Source organism: Podarcis cretensis (genome assembly GCF_951804945.1).
Source record: "Podarcis cretensis genome assembly, chromosome: 3".
Taxonomy (NCBI): domain Eukaryota; kingdom Metazoa; phylum Chordata; class Lepidosauria; order Squamata; family Lacertidae; genus Podarcis; species Podarcis cretensis.
In genome coordinates, this window is record NC_137172.1 from 59,264,673 (window position 1) to 59,290,100 (window position 25,428).

General features: G+C 42.4%; 1 protein-coding gene and 1 long non-coding RNA gene across 3 annotated transcripts in view; one reads left to right on the forward strand and one right to left on the reverse strand.

Moving 5' to 3' along the window:
- Nucleotides 1–25,428, forward strand: part of LOC307213570 — a 77,690-nt gene that overhangs the window by 32,121 nt on the left and 20,141 nt on the right. The window lies entirely within an intron of this gene.
- Nucleotides 20,507–25,428, reverse strand: part of UST (uronyl 2-sulfotransferase) — a 128,886-nt gene continuing 123,964 nt past the window's right edge. The window contains exon 8 of the mRNA XM_079971555.1: nt 20,507–24,290. Within this exon, the coding sequence (XP_079827681.1) occupies nt 24,004–24,290 (287 nt within the window). The 3' untranslated portion in view covers nt 20,507–24,003. The remainder of the gene's footprint in view (nt 24,291–25,428) is intronic.

Here is a 25,428-nt window from a genome sequence, read left to right on the forward strand (position 1 = left end):
AAGGGAGTCGGAGGGGAGGCTCTGGGATACTTCCAGTGGGAACAGCGAGGAGGTATCAGAACAGCCCTTAAGAACTCCCACCCCCCGCCGGAAACTGTCACGCAGGGAATCCAGGAGGCGCATGTCTGTGAAACAGCTTTTATGTTGGAAACGCTTCCGCAAACGCCCACTGTCAGATTCTACCAGCGACTGAGGGAGCCATGCTCAAGGGCTCCTCTCAAGGCAGGGTTTCACTACACTGAGTGAGCTCTGAGGGATCGAGTTTCAACGCACAAGCAGCTCATTATCCCACCACAGCAATCTGACAGTCCCTGAAAGCAGCTTGTGCAAAGAGAGGCATCATGAGCAACCCAGCCGGAGCCGGAGATGGGGGAGCAGCTGCAGCCGGTCCTAGCCTGGAAGAAAGGTACAGGATGTTGGAGGTACAGTTAGCTCTGCAAACGGCGAGGTTGGAGGAGAGGAGGGCTCATGATGCAGAAAAGGGGAAAGCCGCCCAGCTCTCGAGGAAAGTGCCAGGACTGGTGCAGAAGTTTGGGGGTGATCCCAGGAATTATCAAGCCTTCAGGACTGAGATGCAATATGCCCTCAATCTGCAGTTTGATGATTTTCCTGATGAGGATTCGAGGGTTGCTTTTGTGATTGGGCATCTCGAAGGCCCGGCCAGAGATTGGGTGAGACCACTAATGGCAGCCAATAATGAAGCCCTAAGGGACACAAGGAAGTTTTTTCGCGCCATGGATCTGATGTTTTCCAGCGAGATCGAGCAGGGAGTGGCGCGCAGGCAGTTAATGGCGTGTAAACAAGGGAACCGATCTGTCCGTGAGTACTGGACTGAGTTCACCATGTTGATCCATAAATTAGGATGGGATTTGTCAGCGGAACCGATACAAATGCTGTTCGAAGAAGGACTATCTTCGGCAGTGAAAGACGAACTTTCCCGGGGGCCCAGGGCGGAGTCTATGGACCTTCTGACTAAATCAGCGCTGGCCATAGGCTCACGCCAGGAGGCCAGAGCCTTGGAGAAGCGGGAAGGGAAAGGGGAGCGTTGGAGGGATTTCCGCATTCCAGAGATGCCAGAGCAGCCTTCTCTGCCAGCAGAGCCGATGGAAATCGGAACAGCGCGCGCGCGCGCAATTTCAAACCCCAGTGAAGGGCGGAAGAAGGAGGGAAAAGGCGCCAAGAAATGTTTTCTCTGCCAACAGCCAGGTCATTTTGCCAGAGTTTGTCCGCAAAGAAAGGAATGGCAAGGAATGGCGGGAGCTGTTGGGGAGGAGGGAGAAGGAGCTAAGGAGCAAGTAAAAGCCAACGCCTGGCTGCCACCGACGGGGCACAGCAGCCAGGCCAAGGAACAGTAAATGTGCCCACGCCAGAACCCCCAAGACCAGCTCTTGTAATAGAGGTATTGCTGGAGCTGGCAAACGGACACCCACTAAAAGTGAAGGCGTTACTAGACTCAGGCAGCTCCTGCAACTTTATGAGTAAGGAGTTTGCAGCCGCCCATCAGATACAAACCATTCCTTTAAAAAATCCCCTGCAGGTGACCACGATTGATGGGAGGGCGCTGTTGGGGGGAGAAGTAGACCAGCAAACTGTCCCCATGACAATGAGGGTGGCAAGACACACAGAACGGATAGCGTTTAATATAGCCACGTTGGGAGGAGCGCCCATCATTTTGGGGATGAGCTGGCTAGCGCTGCATGATCCGCTTGTGGGATGGCACCAGAGAGTGGTTTCCTTTGGGTCAGCACATTGTATGGGACACTGCACAGAAAGAGGGGGCCAAGTAGGGACTCAGGCCACGTTAGCAAAGATAGAAGCAATGGAACAAGGTAGGGTACCACAACAATATGCAGATTTTGCCGACGTCTTCAGCGAAAGGGAAGCAGATAAACTACCCCCGCACAGACCCTTTGACTGCCAAATCAACTTACTTCCAGGGGCGCAATTGCCAGTGGGCAAGGTGTATGCAATGTCTGACAGAGAAATGCAGGAGCTAAGGGAGTTTATTGACAAAAACCTCAAGCGTGGGTTCATCAGGGAGTCACGAGCGGTGGGGGGTAGTCCAGTGTTCTTTGTAGACAAAAAAAACTCGGACAAACCGAGATTAATTGTGGATTTCAGGGCCCTAAACGCAGTGTCCGAACCCGTGAGCTTCCCTATGCCCAGAATCGATGACATTCTGACCCGGGTGAGAAAAGGGAAGATTTTTACCAAGCTGGACCTGAGGGGGGCGTATAACCTGATACGTATGAGAAAGGGAGATGAGTGGAAAACCACTATGTTCACCCCCTTGGGGGCATTTGAGTACTGCGTTATGCCCTTCGGCCTCCAGGCGGGTTCCGCAGTATTTCAATCATTCATGAATCACGTACTAGGACCATTGCTGTACAAGAACTGCGCTGCGTTCTTGGACGATGTACTGGTGTACTCGGAGGATGAAGAGCAGCATGTGCGAGATGTGCGAGAAGTACTGAGCAAACTGCAAGAAAACCAGCTGTGGGTGAAACTGGAGAAGTGTCAGTTCCACACCAGGGAGGTGGAATTCCTTGGGTACCGGTTGTCGGACAAGGGGCTGGCCATGGATCCTAGCAAGGTGCAAGCGGTGCTGGAATGGAGGCCACCGAAAACTAAGAAAGATGTGCAGAGGTTTTTGGGGTTCGGAAACTTCTATCGGAAGTTCATTAAGAACTTCGCCCATTTAACAGCCCCCATCACGGATTGTCTCAGCAGTAAGAAGAAATTTGTCTGGACGGAAGAAGCGCAGCGAGCTTTCGAAAGTTTAAAGAGGGCGTTTGCTTCGGAAGAACAACTCTTACACGTGGATCTGCAGCAGCCGATGAGGGTGGAAACCGACGCGTCTGACAGAGCGGTGGGGGCCGTGCTTCTGCAGCCAGGAGCGAATACGTCGGAATGGAGGCCGTGTGCCTTCTTCTCGAGGAAATTGAACAAGTCTGAGAGGAATTATACAGTGTACGACAGAGAATTACTCGCTGTCCACGAAGCGTTCAAGAGATGGAGACACCTGTTGATTGGAGCGCAACACAAGGTTCAAGTGCGGACAGACCACAAAAATCTAGAATACTGGAGGACAGCCCGAGTGTTGAACCAGAGACAAGTAAGATGGGCGCAAGAGTTCTCCAAGTTCAATTTTGAGATTCGCTACGTGCCAGGGGCTGAGAATGTCAGGGCGGACGCTCTCTCCAGAAAGCCTGAGTACTTGGAGGGGGAAGGAGGGGCGGAAGAAAGACATATCATCTCAGAGGACCACTGGGTTTGTGGGGCGGCATTGGTGGGGCAAAGAGAACTGGTAGAGGGTATTGAAAACGATGAATATGCCCAAGAGAAACTTAGGGAACTCAGGGAGACAGGTGAGAACGCAGGGGGGTTTGAGGAAAAGAACGGAAAACTATATTACAAAGGGGCGCTCTACATACCAGGTGGGGAACTAAGAGGGCGGGTGCTTAAGCAGTTGCATGACAGCCCCACGGCGGGGCACTTCGGGCAGCACAAAACCATGTGGTTGGTTACCAGGGAGTTTTGGTGGCCCAAGGTGCGGGAGGACGTGCGGGAGTATGTCAGGGGATGCGACAGGTGCCAAAGAGCAAAGGGAGAGAGGTTGGCGCCAGCGGGGTTATTAGAACCCTTACCCACCCCAGAAAGGCCATGGGAGATGGTATCCATAGACTTCATGACCGATCTACCGAGATCCAAAGGGAAAACCGCGGTCATGGTGGTGGTAGATCTACTAACTAAGATGTGCCACTTTATAGCTTGTTCACATGCAGTGACAGCGGAAGAAACCGCAAGGTTGTTTGTGGAGCACATTTTTAGGTTGCATGGCGCCCCCTTGAGGGTTTTGAGCGACAGAGGAAAACAATTTACTTCTAGGTTCTGGAGGAAACTAATGAGCATGTTGCATGTGGAGGTAAGTTTTTCCACCGCCAGACACCCAGAAACAAATGGGCAAGCAGAAAGGGCAAACGGGGTTTTGCAACAATATCTGAGGTGTTATGTAAAGGACAGAGAAACGGATTGGGTGGACTGGTTACCTCTGGCAGAATTTGCCTACAACAACGCGGAGAACGTGTCCACAGGGATGAGTCCCTTTCTAGCCAATTATGGGTGTCATCCTCGGGCGTTTCCAGGAGAGGGCGGGGGAAGGTGGAGTGTACCTGCAGCGGAAAATTTTGTTGAAGAGATGGAAGCGATCCACCGTCAGCTCCAACTCAACTTAGAGAAAGCCAAAGAAGAATATAAGAAGCAAGCTGACAGAAATAGGAGGGAAGGCGAAACCATAAGGGTGGGTAACCGGGTGTGGCTATCCACCCAAGGACTGCCGTTCAAGGGAGGGTGTAAGAAATTGAGACCCAAACGGTTGGGACCCTTTGAGGTCATACAGCAGGTGAACCCAGTAGCATTCAAACTCCGATTGCCCAGTCACATGAAATTGCATCCAGTATTTCACAGGTCATTACTGTCGCCATACAGAGAGGGGTGTGAGTGGGGGGAACATGAGAGGGAGGTCACCCGGACACCCGTCATAGAAGAGAGAGAACGCAACATGGATGTGGCAGGGATCATTGATTCCAGGTGGAAGGGGAATCAGGTGGAATACTTGGTAGAATGGGAGGGGGAGGAAGAGTCAGAAAACGCATGGGTACCGGCAGAGGAAGTCAAAGACGAGATTTTAATAGAAACGTTTCATCGGCGTTTCCCAAGTAAACCACAACCAGTGGCAAGGTTTAGGAGGGAACACTTCGGGACTACAGATGAGGAAGGGGAATTTGAAGGGTTCCCAGAGTCGGAAGTGGGGGTGGAAACAGATTCCGACGAAGAAGAGGAAGAGGGGGAAAGAGGCGGTAGGCCGTGGTTAGAAGTGTTTGAATCCTCGGAGGATGAGGGGAGTTCCTTCCAGGGATTTCCGTGCTCGCCGCCAGTAAGAAAAGAGGCGGGAGGGGGTGAAGGGGGCCCTGGGGGGGAGGTGGATGTCAGGGAACTGCCATCGGAAGGACAGGTGGTGAGAAGGCTTCAGGAGAATAGGAGAGCCTCTTCTTCAGCAGAAGAGGGAACCAGTAGGGGGAGTGCGAGAGCTCCAAAGGAAAGGGAGTCGGAGGGGAGGCTCTGGGATACTTCCAGTGGGAACAGCGAGGAGGTATCAGAACAGCCCTTAAGAACTCCCACCCCCCGCCGGAAACTGTCACGCAGGGAATCCAGGAGGCGCATGTCTGTGAAACAGCTTTTATGTTGGAAACGCTTCCGCAAACGCCCACTGTCAGATTCTACCAGCGACTGAGGGAGCCATGCTCAAGGGCTCCTCTCAAGGCAGGGTTTCACTACACTGAGTGAGCTCTGAGGGATCGAGTTTCAACGCACAAGCAGCTCATTATCCCACCACAGAACCCACATACTTTAAACAGATCAGTGGAATTATAGGAAAGGAAATTAATGTATTTGCATATTTAAGAAACTCTAGCATGTCTTATTTTTAGAAAACAAAATGCTTCAGTCTTAGTTTTACCAGCTTTCCTAATAAAATAGAAACTAGTTATGCCTATAAATTTGGATCTTGCTGTTTGCCCTGATTCAAATTCCTTTTGGTTTTACTGTTCAAGTTACTTTTGCAGTCCTTGTAGTATAGGAATCTTAAAACTGTTTACCCCGTATCCTCTTCTGTACGCTCCAGAAACTCTTTTAGACTGGAAAAATGACAAAGTGGAATCATCATTCCAGATGCATTTATTTCATAAAGTCTTCCTGCTCGAACAGAGAAGATGGTTCCCAGGGCCCTTGAACAATACAGTGGGATCCTTCCTGTTTTGCCTTTGAAGAGGAACAGCATGTGTCTTTTGGCTTTTGTGGGCCCACAGAACACAGCATACTTAACATTCAGAGAAACACATTGTGGGTCTAGCCTCATCCTGGAGCTGGCTGGCAGTTCTGTCACCCTGAGTGTCCCAAGAATAAGTGGAATGCTCAAAACTAATTTTGTGTTATTTTAAGATGTTTTCTTAAAACACAAACAGAAATATAAACTGGCTGTTGAGCAGCAGACTTCAGTTAACTTGCTGAGAGACACTCTGTGTGGGTTTGGCTTCACTTTGCAAATATGGATGAACTTTTGAGAACATCTGCATCATAAAGCAAACTATTTTGAACTTGAGTAACAAGCCTCTCTAGTACAGACTTCTATTTCAGTAGTTTGTTAAGATCATGAGTATACTTGTAGATATCTACCTACTTTTTTACATATACAGTACTTTATGTACACATACAGACACACACTTTATAAAAACAAAGAAGTGTCATGGAATAAAAATGTCAAGTGTTTTTTGTTCCATGCTTACCTTTGGTCAAAGGGGTTTTTGAAATACACCGGACTGTAAAGCCCATTTTCCAAAGGAGAAAGTTGTTTGACACTAAAAGCAGCACTCTTTCATTCAAACGTCCCTCAATTATCTCAACAAATAATATTGTTTATGTCCATAACGAAATTTCTCCAGAGAGCTGCAGGGCTCTCTGCTATTACCTGTATAGCCATTGTGAAGGTTGCCAGGATGCGTGTTTTCATAACTGCTTTAGATGGAGAGGTTTCTGTGAATTCTCAAATTGCTGACAATCATAGGGACACAATGGGAAAACGCTTTGCCTCAAATTGCAATCCACAAACCATGTGTAAAAGGCAATCTCACCAGCTGATACTCTATTTCCTAATAGACTGAGGTTTCTTTTCAGGCAAACTGAATTGCTTTGTCAAATCAAACCAAAGAGGCATTTTATTCAGTCCTCTTTTCTTCAGGAGTGGCCTGTCAAATGGTCCTTGTGAAGTTCAAAGGCAAAGCATTGTGAAGACTGCTGTGGACATAGTGTATCTAGATTTCAGTAATAATAAATAATATTTCTAAATTTTATATCCCGCCCATCTTGCTGGGTTTCCCCAGCCACTCTGGGCGGCTTACAACATATATAAAAACACAACAAAGCATCAAACATTAATAATCAAAATATCCCATACAAGCAACAAACAAATCAATAGAAACCAATAATAGCAACAACAACAATAAATAGTTTGCAGTTATAACCACCAACCCAACTAAACATTTAACCAACATCAGCCTGACAAAAACAAAACAAAGGAACCAAAATTAGAACTGTTTAAAACATTTTAAAACATTTTAGCCAGTTCCCCCAACCCAAGAGTTGTTCCAGCAATGTCCCTCCAGCCTCCCAGGAGCCTCTTTTGGGAAGGACAAAAAGCGGCTTCCAATCAGTGTGAAAGTAAGTACAAATATGCATCCATGAATACAAGGGAATAATAGAAAAATACAATTAAACAACAGTGTCAATGTAAAAAAAAAAGTACTGTGTATTTTGGGTTTATGGACCACAGTAAAGTTCTGTATGTGTGTGTAAATAAAAATACAGTGCCATTCATTTTAGCATAATAGGACGCTGGATTTTTACTGTGATCCTTATTGCTAACATAAAAAATAAGTGAGCGCAAAGACAAAACAATTTTTTTAAAAAATAGCATGAAGAAATACCATTTTGAGTCACTATTTCCATGAGGGCTAAATATCACACCTGTAGTCCAATGGCACACATTATAAGTCTCTCCAGTGTTTGGGCAATGTCAACCTGGCTGCAATGAACAAGCGGCCAATTAATCCTTTAGCTTTAATTTTTGATTTCAGTATCCAAGTGCTGTTAGCTTGCTTGGACAAAGGGAAGTGAATGCTTCAGTAAATTGAAAGCCAGATGATTATCCCAGACAAAGCCACTAAAAGAACAAACTTAGTTGATAAACTTTAAAAGATACTAAATTTAAAAGATAGAAAACAAATCTTGTATGTATTGGTAACCTTGGAAGGCGTCGGGAGAAGCAAAGACATCGCTTTGCTGCCAACTTTGGTAATCTTCAGGCGACATTTGTACAGTGGTACCTCAGGTTAAGTACTTAATTCGTTCTGGAGGTCCGTACTTAACCTGAAACTGTTCTTAACCTGAAGCACCACTTTAGCTAATGGGGCCTCCTGCTGCTGCTGCCATGCCACCAGAGCCTGATTTCTCATCCTGAAGCAAAGTTCTTAACCTGAAGCACTATTTCTGGGTTAGCGGAGTCTGTAACCTGAAGCATATGTAACCTGAAGCGTATGTAACCTGAGGTACCACTGTACTGTGTTTGCAACTTGATAATCCCCATTGGCAGTCTGGCTCCTTTGTTCTGGAAAAAGGCTTTTGAAAGTAAGACTTTTGACAAAGTCAACCTTGATATTCTTGCAGAGAATCTTTGCTTCTGGCCAGCCCAGGACCTCCATATACACTGCCTAGGCCTGTGTTCCCGGGAGGTCACTTCAGTGCTGCCAACACAGAGTTTGGCTTCACCCCCAGAGGCACACTCCATTGTCTCTCGAGACAGATGCCAGCAATAATACTATACAATATTAGTAATAGCCATAGTTCTTTGAGCACTCTCTCTAGTTGAACATGCAGCTATCATAGATCCTCACTGATGTTCCAGAGAATGACGAAAGTTTATATGGGAAGAGACTCCTTCCTGCTCCAGTTGGCTACTGTTAGTTCAACAAAATCAAACAAAGCATCTGAAATATATTCCTCAGATTCTCCATCACATTCCAGTCCTTAACTGCCAGTGTGTTTCAGGGGGAAGAACTCCAAAAATTATGTTGTTCTAATAGTCAAATTTTTGATCTGGCTTCTCAGTTTAAACCAGTAGCCAATCTCAATTATCAGCTAATAGATATCCTGTAGCTTGTTTTATTTATTGTCTTTTTTTACCCAAAATAGCTTGCTTCTCTTAGCTCTTCCTCATTTGATTTCTCCCCGCCCCCTGCATTCCACTTCTGGCCTTATGGATCAGTGTGTTTATAAATTGTAAAGGTGTTCATATTCTGCTTTCTGCTGCATTCTTTATATTTTTTTATAAAGAATTTAACTTATTTATATGGTTAAGCCTGAGCATATTTTTCTGCTTTAGCATGTTCCAATGGTTCATATAGTAGAGTATTAAATTGCCACGAGCGGCATTAAACGTAACAGCTATGTTAAACTTGAATGAAGCAATGCAAATCGAGAACAGATTTCTGAAATGGGCAAGCAAACTTTCTTTGCCGAATCAGACATTCCATTGCAAGAACCAGTCATGTGGCGTTTAAAGCTACTGATAATTTAAAAAATTCTCTTGAAACTACTCACCCAGAAACATAAAAAGAGCTATGATTTCCCTCTTCCCCTCGGGCTGCAGAATTAAAAATCACATCAATATATTTCTGGTGAAGGAGCATTCCAGTAGGGAATTGTAGGACCGCAAGAAGTTGTCCCAGTTGCATTTGTACATAAAGACATTTAAGCACATTCCATGCATTTCAGATTTGAGGGTCCAAAAGGGCATCTGGCTACACTGGCTTTAGAATGAGCCTATTCATTTTGTGGGCCTCCTTTCATTCTGAGTGGCTATTCAGCCCTACCATCAACCAGTGAGCAAGCAAGCTGCTCAAGGATCTCAAAGTCAGGAAGTACTTGTCAATATCTTCATCCAGCCACAGATCAGGAGTCACAATTTTGATTCAGACACTTCCCGATTTGTCACTTCTCCTGTAAATACCACCATTGCAAAAGAAACACAATAAACATTCCTTTTTGTATGCAGGAACCTTGTGGCACTCATCAACAATGTCCCTCCCTCAGTTCATATTTCATCCCACTTTCTACATCTGTTCCCGTGATCGTGGATTAAAAGTGCACATTCATGAAAACTCTGAAGTAAAGCTGCAATATTACTTATATTCCTCCCATCCCATGTTTGTTCATGTATCTGAGCATATATTTCTTTACCTTGTAAATAAACAGAATTAAAAGCAAAACACAAAATCAAAGATGTGCTGTGCATTTGCTCCTACTTTCCCTCATATCACAAAACTGTAAGGAAGAAAAAATTTATTAGCCTTTTCCAGTTCTGGTTTTCTTCAGCAAACATAGTAATGGAGATTTACACTGTCTTTCTAAAAATCCAATTATTTACACAACTACATGTTTAGAAGGAACAGCTAATTAGATTGTAAGGCTGCTGTGTTACCCCTTTGTTTATACCTAACTATTTTATCTTTTTATACCTTTTAGGACACTCCATATTATATCGTGTTACTTCCCAAAAGCAAATCAGCAATGCAAAGAGTGTTCAAAACTGTTCTTGCCAAATCAGTTTAAAATGTACAGGTTTCTTTTCCATAGGCTCACGTGCTGCAGACCCCACGTTTTGAGTTCCAGGAAATACTGTACATTCCATACAGTTAGTTAGCAAAACGAATTTGGAGGGTTCCTTATCTAAGACAAATGCCCACTTATTTGACTTGGGGTTGATATTATTCATCCATGTGTGTCACCTAGACTAATGAGGGACTTTCATTGCTTTTTGATGCCAGGGGTTAGCCTGCCTGTGATACCAAATAGTAATAAACTACCTTGCATGTGATTCCTATCTGTGCAGGTGCCAAGGATTTCACTGCTGGCTGAGAAAGGTAGATATGCCTGTGAGCACAAGGGAGTGTTTTCCCTTTCCGTTATCAGCACTGCAATAGCCCTTGTCAGTTGTATTGCTGGATTACCAAAATAGTTACATTTTCACTTGAGTAGAATTATATTCTCCATCCCAAATGGCTGTTCATAACATCTCATTAGGAAAATAAGAGTTGCAAGAGGAAAATGTGGATATCCTTATTAGGTTGCTTAATGATCAGGCAGAATAGTGTTCGTGTCAGCTGGAAATAGGGATGGATGAATCTGTCAGTTTCAGTTTCTCACAGTCCCTATTGTTCAAGTCTTAAGCTCAGTTCTCCAGATTTCTGTTTCATAGAAAAATAGAATTGTAGTTTGTGATTATTAGTTTTAAGTCCTCATGAAAATATGTCAGTGTTTTAGTGTACATTTATACGGACGTATGCAACTTTGCCTAATACATACATATGTTCTTTTCTGAAATAGGCATTTTATGTGCACTTTCTCCTAATACAGATTTGGGCTGGGGTATTGTTTGTTGTGGGGAAGGTCATTGCTGTTGCAGTACTGATAACACTTTTTATCTTTATTTTAGATCTTATTCTAATTAATGTGGAAATTGTTTAATTTGGTTGTGTACTTTTTGATTTCTTTCTTATTTATTATTTATGACTACTTTTGTTATTTTTTGTAATGACACAGTGTTTTTTTTAATGTTGTAAGCCTCCTTGAACATGGTTTGAACTATGGAAAGGCGGTATACAGATAAAATGCATGTGTACACACCATTTAGATAATTTCATATCTCAAAGGAGACGTGAATTTCCATTCATGCAGTGAACTGGATTTCTCCCCATTGCTAGTTAGAAGTAACCGCTAAAACTTAAGTACAGCCACCCTATCATGCCTTTCTTGTGATCACTTTCTCCCCTCAGCCACAACAAACTTAAATCGCCACAGGTGTAGAAAGCAGCTAGAAAGGATTACCTAGTAATCTGTGAAGAATGTAGTACTGTGGCATGCATTCATTCAACTTACTCTCATTTGTGCCACAAAACAAGAGCTCAGAAAGTCGTAGTGTTGTTGGATTCTATCGTAAATGATTTAATAAAAATACATAGTAGGTGATCATTCTCCCACCTGATGTCACATGGCAGTAAATTCACTTTCAGCATTTCAACGTCACTTCCAAATTTCCAACAGTCATTTCACATCCATTTTGGTTCAGCCCCCCCCCCCTCCAGGTTCTGTGAGCCTGTGGTCACTGTCAAATGTACCAGACATTTTGGGTCACTGTGTGCATTAATGGATGCTCAGTGGCTGGGCAAACTAAACTGGCTCAAAGTAGATAAAGGTAAAGGTACCCCTGCCCGTACGGGCCAGTCTTGACAGACTCTGGGGTTGTGCGCCCATCTCACTTAAGAGGCCAGGGGCCAGCGCTGTCCGGAGACACTTCCGGGTCACGTGGCCAGCGTGACATCGCTGCTCTGGCGAGCCAGAGCCGCACACGGAAACGCCGTTTACCTTCCCGCTGGTAAGCGGTCCCTATTTATCTACTTGCACCCGGAGGTGCTTTCGAACTGCTAGGTTGGCAGGCGCTGGGACCGAGCAGTGGGAGCGCACCCCGCCGCAGGGATTCGAACCGTCGACCTTTCGATCGGCAAGCCCTAGGCGCTGAGGCTTTAACCCTTGGGTCCCTTGGGTCACTGTGTGCATTCATGGATGCTCAGTGGCTGGGCAAACTAAACTGGCTCAAAGTAGATAGTTTATGCTAAATGTGTTGCATTCAAAAGTGATCTGGGTACATGAGCCATTCAACATAAATTAGTTGCAATCCAGATGGAGAGGGGTGGGGAAGCGCAGGCCAACTTTGACAGGTGGGTGGAGCTGTTTGTCCATCACCTGATATGAGTTGTCCTGCAGTTGGGCGCTGCAGCACAAAGGCTTTGTTGCACCAACAACACCAAGCAGATTTCATTGAAACTCCTAATAATAATAATAATAATAATAATAATAATAATAATAATAATTTATTATTTATACCCCGCCCATCTGGCTGAGTTTCCCCAGCCACTCTGGGCAGCTTCCAACAAAGTATTAAAATACAGCGGTCTGTTAAGCATTAAAAGCCATGTACCTACTTCCCATATGACATCAGGTGTGGGGCAGGTGGCTGTGGTTTGGGGGAAATGAACTTGGGCACCAAACAGGGTAGCTTGATGAGCTAAATTTGTGCAGCCCACCCCTGCACTAAACAACGTATTCTAAGCACTCTGATGGCAGGTGATTGCAGCTAGCAATGTCAGACCCTGGATTTACCACCCAGCAAGGTGGAACCACAGAAATAACCTCCTGGTTCCAGTGTTGCTGCCGCTTATCGGGATGGGTGAAATGGGGACGAGATTCCAGATGTGCAGGCACACCGCACAAGACAACCTAGGGGTCCTGTGGGTGTTCCTGTGCAGCGCTGGCCGCCTTGTCACCTCTCTCCTCACCCCAATCATTAGCCACACCATTGGTGGGAGGCTGTTGCTACGGCTCCCAAAGATGCTACCTTCATTTTCTCTCCCCCCCCCCCGCAACCATTCCATGCTTAACAATTGCCCTTGCAGTCCTGGTATGTGAAGAAACTTTCTTTTTTTGCCAACGCTAATAAAGACCTTCTTTGGAGGTCTTTAAGCAGAGGCTTGACAACCATATGTCAGGAGTGCTCTGATGGTGTTTCCTGCTTGGCAGGGGGTTGGACTCGATGGCCCTTGTGGTCTCTGCCAACTCTATGATTCTATGATTCTATGATTCACTCTAATCACATGCAGGTCTGAACTCAAGTCATAGCACCACCACCACTAAAGGAATAAAACAGGGCTGCCGCCGCTGATGCTAACTCCATAAGCTTATCAATAAACACCATTTTAATGTAGAAGAAAAATAAAATTAGCCTCTGTAACCATGAACAAATTTGGTTGCCCCTCCCCTTACTATAACATGTGTTTAAAAGTAAGCAAAATGCAAGGATGCTGTGGCAACCAGTGCCAGCCCCGGTGTGCCTTGGCATGCCCATGCCAGCCCAGGGACTTGTGGTGAGCCTGTTTGGTGCTGCCCCCATCATCTGCAGCTGGGCTTGGGGGTAATCTGGGGAACCCCTGGGCTGCAGGACCTGGATTTTGGCCTGAGATCCAGCCCTCGCTTCATCACTGACTGTAAATAGGCAGTGAATCACCCTCTTGAGGCCTGTGTCGGCAGTGTGAGCAGAGTAGTAGCTACTATTTCCGAAGTCATTGTAAAGAAGCTGGGCCATTTTATTTTTATTTTATTTTTAATTGAGTCAGCCAACAGTCTGAACTCCATTATGGAAAGGATTTTACACATTCTTTTCTAGTTTCCCTGACTTTATGTATCTTTAAAAATAAACTGTGGTGTAACATTACATGCATACTCATCAAGACACTTTTTCCATTCTTGTTCCTTCCAGCAAGATATATTGTTTCTGTGATTTTTTCAGCAACAGATCCATTGCTGCTGCTTTGTTTTGTCTACTCTTCTTTCTCAGAATTATCCCTCAGCTACATCCTCTTACTTTAACACACACACATACCTGTTTCTACCTCTTTCACTGGATGTGGGCGAGACCACAGACCATAATTGTACCATTAACTTCTTCCCTATTCGTCCATATGACTTCAAATCAGATAACCTTATTTTTTTCCACAAACCAAAACGAGCTGCATGGTTGTTCGTTCTTATTTTTTACTGAGGAGGTGAATCTCTGTTTGCCTTGCTCTTTGTGACTCAATCTCAGGTGACCCTGAAAAGGTCACCTGTAGTCACACTGTAACTTAGAATTGCAATCAGCCCCCACTGGGTATCTCAGTTAAATTCACATTCCTAAGATTTCCTACTCTCTTTCTGCCTAGAGCTGCCTGTCATATTAAATACACAATTCCTTTCAAAAAACAAACAAATCTGTCATTCCTTCCCTGTAATGCCCTAGTTTATTTATTTCATTTCATTTAGTAATTGCTTTCCATTAAACGTGCTGAAGTTTTTCAACAATAAAACCCATGAACAGTAAAACCAGATATAAAAATAATGCCAAGTCCAATACAGATACAGACTGAATAGAAGGGCAGTAGTCAAAGTAGGACTAAGTCGTCGATTGTGTAAACACAAGGATTTCCCATCAGCAGAAATCCTGCCCCTCTTAATTCCCTACATCTGTTCTAGGGGTTTCCCCAAACTCCAGAGCAGATTTGGAGCCAGCACATGCAGGGGAAAGAGAGGGAGGGGAAGTCTTGTTCTGTTAACCACAGCTATTCACTTCAACACCACCCTATATCTCCACTTAAAAGGAAAGGAATATCTAGTTGTGTCCCAACATCATGGTGGGGTGCTTTTGTTCACTCTCTGCCAGTGTCCTGGCCCTTATTGCTGGATGAACTGAACTCCCAGTTTGGTTTAATCCATAAATCAGAGTCATTCTTAGGCAAGGCAGATTGTAAAATGCAGCACATGGCTAATATGTTGCTCCAATAAGTGCCATGCCCCCTGCACCTTCCTTTCGAAGGATGGCATGTAGCCAGAGTCCTGGGACTGGGCAAGGAAACAGGCACTCTCCTCCTCAGGATCCAATCACCTCCTCCAAGACACCTCCATAGGACTAATGACAGCCAGTTATTTATAATGTCCTGCCAGGATATAGGTAAGTTGTCCTAGACATTAGGGGACAAGCGGGTGGCGCTGTGGTCTAAACCAGAGCCTAGGACTTGCCAATCAGAAGGTCAGCAGTTCAAATCCCCACGACGGGGTGAGCTCCCGTTGCTCGGTTCCAGCTCCTGCCAACCTAGCAGTTCGAAAGCACGTCAAAATGTAAGTAGATAAATAGGCGGGAAGGTAAACGGTGTTTCTGTGTGCTGCTCTGGTTCACCAGAAGCAGCTTAGTCATGCTGGCCACATGACCCGGAAGCTGTACACCAGCTCCCTCGGCCAATAAAGCAAGATGAGCGCCGCAACCCCAGAGTCGGTCATGACTGGACCTAATGGTCAGGGGTCCCTTTACCTTTACTAACTCGTGGTTGCTGGTTTCAGTGGTGGCCATATAACATGCAATTCCACCTTCACACTCAAGACTATGTACACACATACCTTTAAAACTCATTCCTTCCCTCAAATAATTCTGGACAATGTCATTTGTCAAAGGTTGCTGGGAATTGTCACTCTGTGAGGGGTAAACTACAATGCCCAGAATTCTTTGAGGGAAATGATGTGTTTTCAATGTGCTTTAAAGGTATAGTGTGTACACAGCGCAAGCTACTCCACTGTTACATAAGGTACAACTTTGACCAAGAGGCTTTCATTATCATAAGGGAAAATTTGTATTTATCTAACTCATGAGTAGGCAAACTAAGGTCTGGGGGCCGGATCCAGCCCAATCACCTTCTAAATCCAGCCCACGGGCGGTCTGGGAATCAGCGTGTTTTTACATGAGTAGAATGTGTGCTTTTATTTAAAATGCATCTCTGGGTTATTTGTGGGGCATAGGAATTCGTTCATCCCCACCCCCAAGATATAGTCCAGCCCCACACAAGGTCTGAGGGACAGTGGACCGGCCCCCTGCTGAAAAAGTTTGCTGACCCCTGACTTAACTACTCTCTTCAGTGCCCTTCAATTCATCAGATTTAACCTCAACACCAGTCATCACTTGCAACCATGATTCCTGCTATCTTCTGTCCTTACAAAAAGGGAAAGAACAAGTTATGGTTTGGAAAGGGGAGAAAGTTGTTGAGCCACTTCAAGCATCCTTGAACATTATCAGCTTTCTGAACTCCTGACCAAATTTGGTACGGAAACCCTGATTGTCCTACTGGAAGATCAACATAAGAATTTTTGTTTTGCTTTATAACTTACAAATACACACAGGAGGAGAAATGGAGATAGAGACTGCCTTGTTTCCTATGTCCCATCACAAACTAAGTTGAGCCAATAAAGCTTCCTTCAGGCCAAATTAGATGTGCAGGCAGCTATGTCCCTTGTTTTTCTTTAGCTAACTAGGAGAGCCCAATTCTCACCACAAAGGCAGCATGCAGGTAGAGGAGCCTTATCTCTTCACTTGCCTGCCACAGTTGGAACTTAGTTTAGGTATTAGCTGCTTGGGGCCCCAATCTTTGTTCTGATGGTGGTGGGTGAGTGAAAAGCCTTCCCTCCCAGTGTTGCCTTTGCAGTCAGAATCGGGCTCTCCCATGCCTGTAATTAGCTGAGGAAAAACAAGGTACATGCTACATCCATATTAAACAAAAGTCTAGTTTGGCCCTTGGTTCCTCACCCAACCACTGTGTTCATAAAAGTACAGAACACAAGAGGCAATGACTTGTAGGAGCCCATTCATGGCCAAGGTTTAATCCTTTGCACGAGGACTGTAAGACAATATGATAGGAGCTCTCTCTTGGTGGCTGGGGTGTTTTTTCCTAAGCAACTGTGGAGTTTTAATTTGTTATACCAGCCTAGAGCCTTCAGGGAAGGTGGGGTAGAAATGAAAAGAAATCAAATGTCACAATTAAGCAGCAGGCTATGGGGGCAAGCCAATTTTCTCATTAAATAAATGTAGTAATTTCCTAATTAAAATTTATCAATGCTTATGAAGACATAAAGAGTGCTGTTTGCAGAGTTTCTGAAATATGTTTTCAATTATTGTTGTGATCAGGGCTCCCTCTAGTGTGCACAAAACCAGTTTAATATTTTTTAAAAAGGAAATTCTCATAATAAAATCAACATCTGTTTGATTTTTGACAGTCAAATGTACCTTATGTGCACTGTTCCCATCCACATCCTTCCCCCCACTCTCTGTATCCACTACATTAACAAACATTGTTGTGTGTAGTAGGCATTGTACAGATCAGAGTCATGTTTTCTTGACCAGAAAGACAATCTACATAGATCACAACTAAAGGTTGGGGAGATCAAGAGCAGGAAATGCAGGTGGGTTACAGGAGACCGCTCTGTGGTTACCAGTGAAAGGCTTTGTGGAAATCTTTTAGAGGGCAAATGTTTCAGGCTGGAAAAAAGTTTACATTGATCAGAATCTCTAGAGATAAGAGCTCTGCAACATGGATCTGAAATGATGTACTTAGACTGGAATTCATAGTATCTGCTGCTGACATTAAACAAAAAGCGCTAAGATATGTTTGGTATATGACTGTGAAATAACTTGGTACTATATTGACACTGACAGTACATTATTTTCCAACAGTTCCATTTTTGGAAATAAATACAGTATGTGAATACATAAAGGCAAAATAAAAAGGGAGAAGGGATGAATTGTTCCCTTAGCCATCTTGCTGAAAATAATTGCTTCCCCTTTTAACAATCAAAGCCTCTGTGACCCATATTTGGGATGATCCTGCCTCCCCTCTATACAGGATGTTGGAACACCAAGGGGTAATATAAACATACACTTCTCTTGAACTTTTGTACAACATTTTCATGGAATGAAAATTCAGACTCTGAATTCTGAGATTGTATACCAAAGGTGGGAATGTGCATGACAGGAGAAAGAAGAGCCCATCTTTAGGAGGAAAAAAGAAATAGCATAATGACTACAGATCCCCCCCTCCCCAATGATTTAAAGTCATGGCAGTGGATGAATTTTATTGCTCACAGAATTGCAAACTGCCATGTGGCTACGAAGACTCAAGAGCCCCTTTGTCTTTAATATTTGGCTACTGATTTGAGATAATGGGCACAATCCAGGCTTCACACCACAGGGCTGGGCTGTGCAGATGTGCACTTGCCCACATGCCGAACAACCCATAATCCCTAGTTACGCAAGTCTATCCAACTTTGCACATTCACTGTAAACCATTAACTATGGTGAATGCCATGCACTATGGCATGGTATAGAGAGCACTATTAGTTTGCATACAGTTTGCCGAAACTTAACAGAAATCTACTTCCATGTAATTATAATGCAATCCAAAGTTACTATAAAGTATTTGCTGCAAAATGTATATTTATTGTTAATACGAAACATTTCAGAAAGAAAATTGGACATTATTTAGGGAAATTAAAGACCTTAGCTATTTTCCTTTGACTCGAAGAGTATTGTTTTGGAAAAAGAGAGTTGGCTGGACAATTATTCCTTCTGCCTCCATGATGAGGAGACATATGCAATGCTGTTTGACACTGTGATATTTGTAAGACAAAGTTAAGGTCAAAGTTGCTGAAAAGTTTCCAAATTCCACTGTGGTTTATCATAAAGAGCCTACTGCTGCTGAGGCTTTAGTCAGTTCAAGCTTGTCTCAGATTCATGAATCCAGTCATACACCCACACATATACACTCATTTGCCAATAAAATAAAAATCCGGAATATTTTTCAGGTTTTTAAAAAATGAAATAAAAGGTTTCTAACAAGTTATTCCTTTATATATAATCAATTTTCATCCCTACAAGGGACATGACTTTGGAACCATAAGCTCTACCATAGTTTTCAGGACAAATACATAAAGATAATTTTAAGACCATGCCCGAAAGGGAGATTGGCACCCATACTTTAGTATTCCCTCATTGCTCTTCAAGACGGCAGTGCCGTCTTCTTGGCTGAGCATAGAATTTGTTGCCAAGTTTGTTCTATTCTGTGTCCCACAGGGCTATATGGGGATTTCCTTTTTGTTTTTATACTGTTTGTACTGACATTCAGGTATTTGGAAAACCATTCAATGGAAAGATTAGCAGAAATATCCAAGGGTCACCAAGAAGCTTCCCTTTACTCCATATCCTCTTTCACCCACTAATATCATCTCCCAATTCTTGCACTATAGGGACCTTGTCTACTTGATTTCAGAAATTTATACTGTACTAAGACTGGGAATACTACAACTAGTGACAATCTAGCAATGTAAGAATTCTCAAACCAGATAAAAAGCAAACACAGACGTACCCCATTATTTATTTGCATTCTGGATGCAGGAATTAGTTTGTCTGCACAAACTCTGTGTCATATTTGAACAATCAATTACATTCAACAAAGATGCAGTTGTCTGTATTAGATTTTTAAGTAAGCTGGTTTAAGCTATGTGTTATAATCAATAATTCATACACAAATTCTAATATCATGCAGCAGAGGAGCTGTTTTTTGAATGAATTTGAGTGTGCTGTGATAATTTCTATGAATAGAGGTGCACATGTTTATATTATAGATTGTGTTCAGGAGGAACATTTTTAGTTGAGAGTGCCCAAATGTTGACATTAATTGATCTGATATCTTCAGATGTTGAAGGGAACTAAAGCTCATTACAAATAAATTGAAAGAAGATAACATGATTTTTAATTAAAACAAAGTTATAAAAAAAATCATACCCAGCAATTCTTGCATTATTTTTATTTCAGACAGATTACTGTAATTATTCTCCAGTGAATGGATCCATTTTTACTATTTAAGGCGTTTTGGGATTGGGATTACCTCCTTTGATGGTGTTGCCAATATAGTTTTACATGATACATGTTTTTTTTTTAAAGTGATAAAAAGTGATAATAATATTGAGTTGCTTATAAACATTTAGCCCCTAATCTACATTAGCTCTGAAACTGGGCATTTTGCATCACTAAAAGCTGAAATAGCACATGTACCAGCAGAAGTCACTAGAGAAAAATTCCATAGGTACCAGAAACATCTGCCTGTACCTGTGAACCTTCAAAACCATTTCCTCACTGAGTGCAGGCTGGTACAATATTGAAAAGTTATTTTGAATGTAGGTGAGGAACAAGGCCAACTTAAGAGATGTTAGCAGGACTTGAACTTAAAAAGAATTATTTAACTATATAAAATTTCTAAAACTATTCATCAGCCACTCAGATTAAGACACAAACTAAGAAAACTTGTCATGTGTACTCCCACTGTTTTCATATTAAATCACCATGCAGGGTATTTAAAGACTGAAGAACTGATCATACAACCCTCATATTATAGAAAGACAAACTCAAACAGAAGGAGAGAATGCACCATTCACCCTTGCATATTACAGGCCTTTATTAGTTTTCATGGCATTTAATTATTTTCAAATGTAATTTTGTAGGCAATAGGCAACAGTACAAGCCTAAATTCAATGTAAATTCTCGTTGCAAAAAAGGAATATGTATTACTCCTTTAAAAAATGCTGGAAGCCTGTCTTAACTGCTTTTATCAGTTGGAACCTGTTTATCTTTAAAAAGTACAGTTTTGATTTCTGGCCTGAGTTATTAAATTCTACCACAAATTAATGTAATTCATCACAAAAGCCATGTGGCACTCAAGACACTCATATAAACTAAAGTATTTCAGATGTACCTTTAAAAGAAACAAGGACATTCATGGGTTCACAAAGTGAGTGCATTTTGGAAAACTGCAATGCTATTGTATCTCTTCAAAATAAACATAAATAAATTACACAAAATGTACAATTTATTAATGTGATTTTGGAATTCAAAGCCATTTTACCACCATTACAGCATGTTATTTCTTGTGTGTTTGTGGTTTGACGCACACACTTCTTTAAAGTTTAGCAAGGTGCCTGAGAACTGTGGACAAGGGGAGCATTGAGCCTAGATATCAAATATCACCACACCCATGTCTATGTTAACTAGTAAAAAGCAATGCTTGGGTCAAAGCTCTTACCACTATGCATTAAAAATTATTCCACAACGGCAATAAAGCACATTGCCAGTGCAGTTCCAAATATTCACTGTATTTCTCATATAATTAGAAAAGGTTAACTTTTGGGCCTTGTGCCTCAAAGTAATTCAAGGTGTAGCAAAGTAATCTCAAAATAGCTTGCTTAAAGTAAGTGTGGCCTTCACCAATAAACAGTGCTTTATAAAATAATCTTTTCTAGGGCGATTCAAATGGAAAATGCTTTAACCTTTACATCCAGAAAAAAACCCACAGAAGGATTACTGGTTTTGTGAAGAACAGCACAGGTTCCAAATGGAAATATTAGTGGACTAAAAATAAAAAAAAGTTTAGATGGATGTCTTATGGTTTAATATCAAAACGTCAGTGAATAAGTTAATGAATATTTAATTCAAACACTGGTTGCTTTCATTTACAACTAACCTAATGTACATATATGCTCTGTTTTTTTTCACATGTGCCCTGAACTGACCTTTTCTCTCTCACAGAGATTAACAAACAAGTATGGTGCTTCCTAAAAGGGTGTCATGGGCTGAAGGCTTTATAACAGTGATTTCATTCTAAAAAGAAAAAGAAAGAACCATCAAAATAAAATCATTTAAATGAACTCCTTTCCTGAGCAACTTAGAATTTGGAATGTGCTGAAAAGTCACAATAAATAAGTCAAACGATTAACAAACTTAAAGTGTGCTTTTAAGTCATTTAAAGTAAATTATAAAATCTATTTCATGACAGATAAATGACCTGTTGTGTTAGGAATCTTAAAAGCTTATGTGCCAAATAAATTTATGAAGTACCTTTCTGGGAGTAGAGGCCAAGTTGCTTTGTACAAAAAATATACAACACTGAAACCTAGCAAGTAAATTACCCGACAGCCTGTTCTTTTTAACATTACAAAGTATTCATGAAGAAAAATATTAAATAGAATGATAAAAATAGATTTAAGCAGCAGTGAAATTGCAGAGAAAGTGAACATGTTAAGTGACCCAGGACTCTAGAGACACGGATAAAATCTGATCTTTTCTTTTAAAAAAAGATAAAAAAGAAACCCAATATGTGAATATTAATTTGCTTTTTTAAAAAAGAAAAGAAATCCACAGTGTGTAAACTAATCGTTACTCTTTAAATGTAATTTCATAGAAACCACTTAAAATATACAATGCAGCATCTTGGTTAATTATTATTTACTGTATTTCTTGCTCCCACTGTGTTCCTTCAGAGTAGTGCATTGGAACCACAAAATTAGGACATAACTAGCAACAAGATAATTCATCCATGTTGTCATTGAGCCTTAACACAATTATGTTTGTTCAAATCCTGATAGAAGTAGTATAGTAAACAACAGAATGTAATAGATAATGGTGATTTACAATATTAGTTGATGCTCACAAGCTCTGAGAAGGGAATTTGAAAGATAAAACACTAGAAAAGAAGTAGAGCTCCTGGTAAACCAACAAACTAGTTCCATCCCATTTCATCCCAGCTCCCTATCAGAGATGCTGACTGTACTACTCTGCCCAGCACACATTTGAGTATGACCAAAACAACAGCAATTCCTTGCTCCTTTGCTTTAAGTCAGGCATGGCCAAACTTGGCCCTCCAGCTGGTTTGGGACTACAACTCCCATCATCCCTAGCTAACAGGACCAGTGGTCAAGGATGATGGGAACTGTAGTCTCAAAACATCTGGAGGGCCAAGTTTGGCCATGCCTGGTTTAAGTTAAAGGAGAACCTGCCCATGCCTAGACAGTTGTTACTGTGAAACGGGGTCAGGGGTTAGAGTGGAATACACTTTGTAGGTAATGCAGTAAACATTCTTCTGTATCTCTTCAATAAATGCATCATGGAATACACCCCAAATGTATTAGGTACTATCTTATTTTCAACCGTCCAGAAGATATGAGGCACATTGAACAGAGACTTCTAACTTCAGCAAGAATCTCTCTCAGCTGGAACCAAATCATGCATTTATGACATAGCACAAATGTTCTTTCAACTAGAACAGCCCACATTTTTGAAAAGATGCCTGACTATTTGTGTTCCCCTCCTTTAGGGTCTCTGTGTAATAAAAGGACTGGGAATAATACACTAAGAAGGATTTCTCCTTCTAAAATCTGGAGTAAAGTTAAGTGCCTTCCCTGTAGCCTAGCTTCCTCTGTGAAACAAACACCAAATTCTGCAAACATTTGCTCTCCTAACTTTCATCAGTTTCGAAAGGTGTTGAACTCTGATGTACCCATACATTTAACAAGATAAGCTTAATTTCCCCTGCAATTTTACTTGGTTTGTCAACAATGCCCTTATTAATTTCCATGGGGAAAACATAGCCTAAATAGTATCCAGAATTAGTGTAGCAGTAATGCATTTCTTTCTTCTTTTAGCACAACAGAATTCCCTGTTCAGAAGATAATACAAACCTCCAATACCCTGCTCTTAATTCCAAGTGATCAAATGTGACTGTAAAATATTCGGTATAAATACTAACAAAGAAAAACAGGTTTTGAGAAAACTGCAGATGACCTATGCTGTGATCTACATCACTCTGCCAAATAGGTACCATATACAGCAATATTTTACAGTGACAATGTACCGTAATTTGTAATGAAATGGCACATTTAAAAGTATGTCCTAGCTACTATGATCCTATGGAGCCAAGGGAAACAAATATAAATTTAAAGAAATAGACCCTCTCAAAAAGAGGTCTCATAATCAGTTCATCCTGGGGAAAATGTCTTTTAAATGCTGTTGTGCAGTAACTCACTTCCTTAAGGATTTTTCTTAATAGTTTATGAAAAATCTGGGTGCTTCAGCCAGCAGAGAAGGTGATGCTTGCATCACCTTCTATAGATATCTTCCAACCACTTTTCATCATCTTGCTCCTCATCTTCTGTTACTGGCTCTTCAGTTTCCAAAGGAGAAGGAATGACAAATTCTGGTCTAGGAGAAGAGTTACTATTTGAAGATCGTAGTCCAAACTTGCGCTTTAATAGATGAAACTGCTCTTTGATGTAGTAGTAAAACTCATATTCATATCTCATGCGCTGGTACAGGATCTGAAGGGATTCTGGAGAAGGGACTGTCTTTTTCACTGTCACAGTTAGATTGCCGAGTTTCCTATGTTCTGTAAGAGAGTTACATAAAGAAGAATTTGGTCAAATATAGTCTGTTGAAATGTAAATACCCGTATATACTTGAGTATAAGCCGACCCGAATATAAGTCGAGGCACCTAACTTTACCACAAAAAACTGGGGAAACTTATTGACTCGAGTATAAGCCGGTTCACCACACCACAAACCTCCTGGTGGGCTGGAGTGTGCGTGCGCGCATGCGCACATGGAAGAGGGGGCTTCTCTCTCCCCCCCAGCCCCTCCAGTCCCCCTGCCTACCTAGGGTGCTGCCGAGAGGCAGAGGCTGATGGCGGCAGCAGAGGAGGAGGAAGGAGCAGTCCGAAAGGGCTGCTTTCGGGCTGCTCGTTCCTCCTCCTCTGCTGCCGCTGGAAATGTGCTCAGCTGGGACCCTCACTAGGGTATAAGCCAAGGGGGGCCTTTTCAGCATTAAAAATGTGCTGAAAAAGTCGGCTTATACACGAGTATATACAGTAAGTTGTAAAAGCGTTTTATTTTTTTCATTATTTTTTTTTGAATTGCCAAAACTTCCTACCAGTTGCCTTCTCCTGGTCATAAATGTAGGTTCTCAAAACAAATAGCTAAGTATTCAATAGACTATGGATGCTTTGAAACTGAAATTTTGGCTTTGGCTACTGAATATAAGAAAGCAAGTACAGTGGTACCTCGGGTTAAGTACTTAATTTGTTCCGGAGGTCCGTTCTTAACCTGAAGCACCACTTTAGTTAATGAGGACTCCTGCTGCCACCACGCCGCCAGAGCACAATTTCTGTTCTCATCCGAGGTACCACTGTACTGAACCCAATGAGAGGATAAAGTTCTTAACCCGAGGTACCACTGTACTGAACCCAATGAGAGGATGAATTGAAGATGGTGGCTTGAAGAATCATTGGAGTGGGAAAGGCCCAAGAGCAGCAGAGCAGAAATACTGTAGCAGGTGTGCAGGGTTTGTCACTAGGCTTTGTTTGTTGAACTAATAAATGGCTCATTTTAACAGAACTACGGGTGTGACTCCCCTTTCTTGAGGAAAAGCAGTATGCAGTTTTGTGACATGGATTATCACTGGCTAGAAGAGTCTCACTGAAATCAATCTGAAAAGTTAATAATGATAACTTAACTGATATTAATAGGAA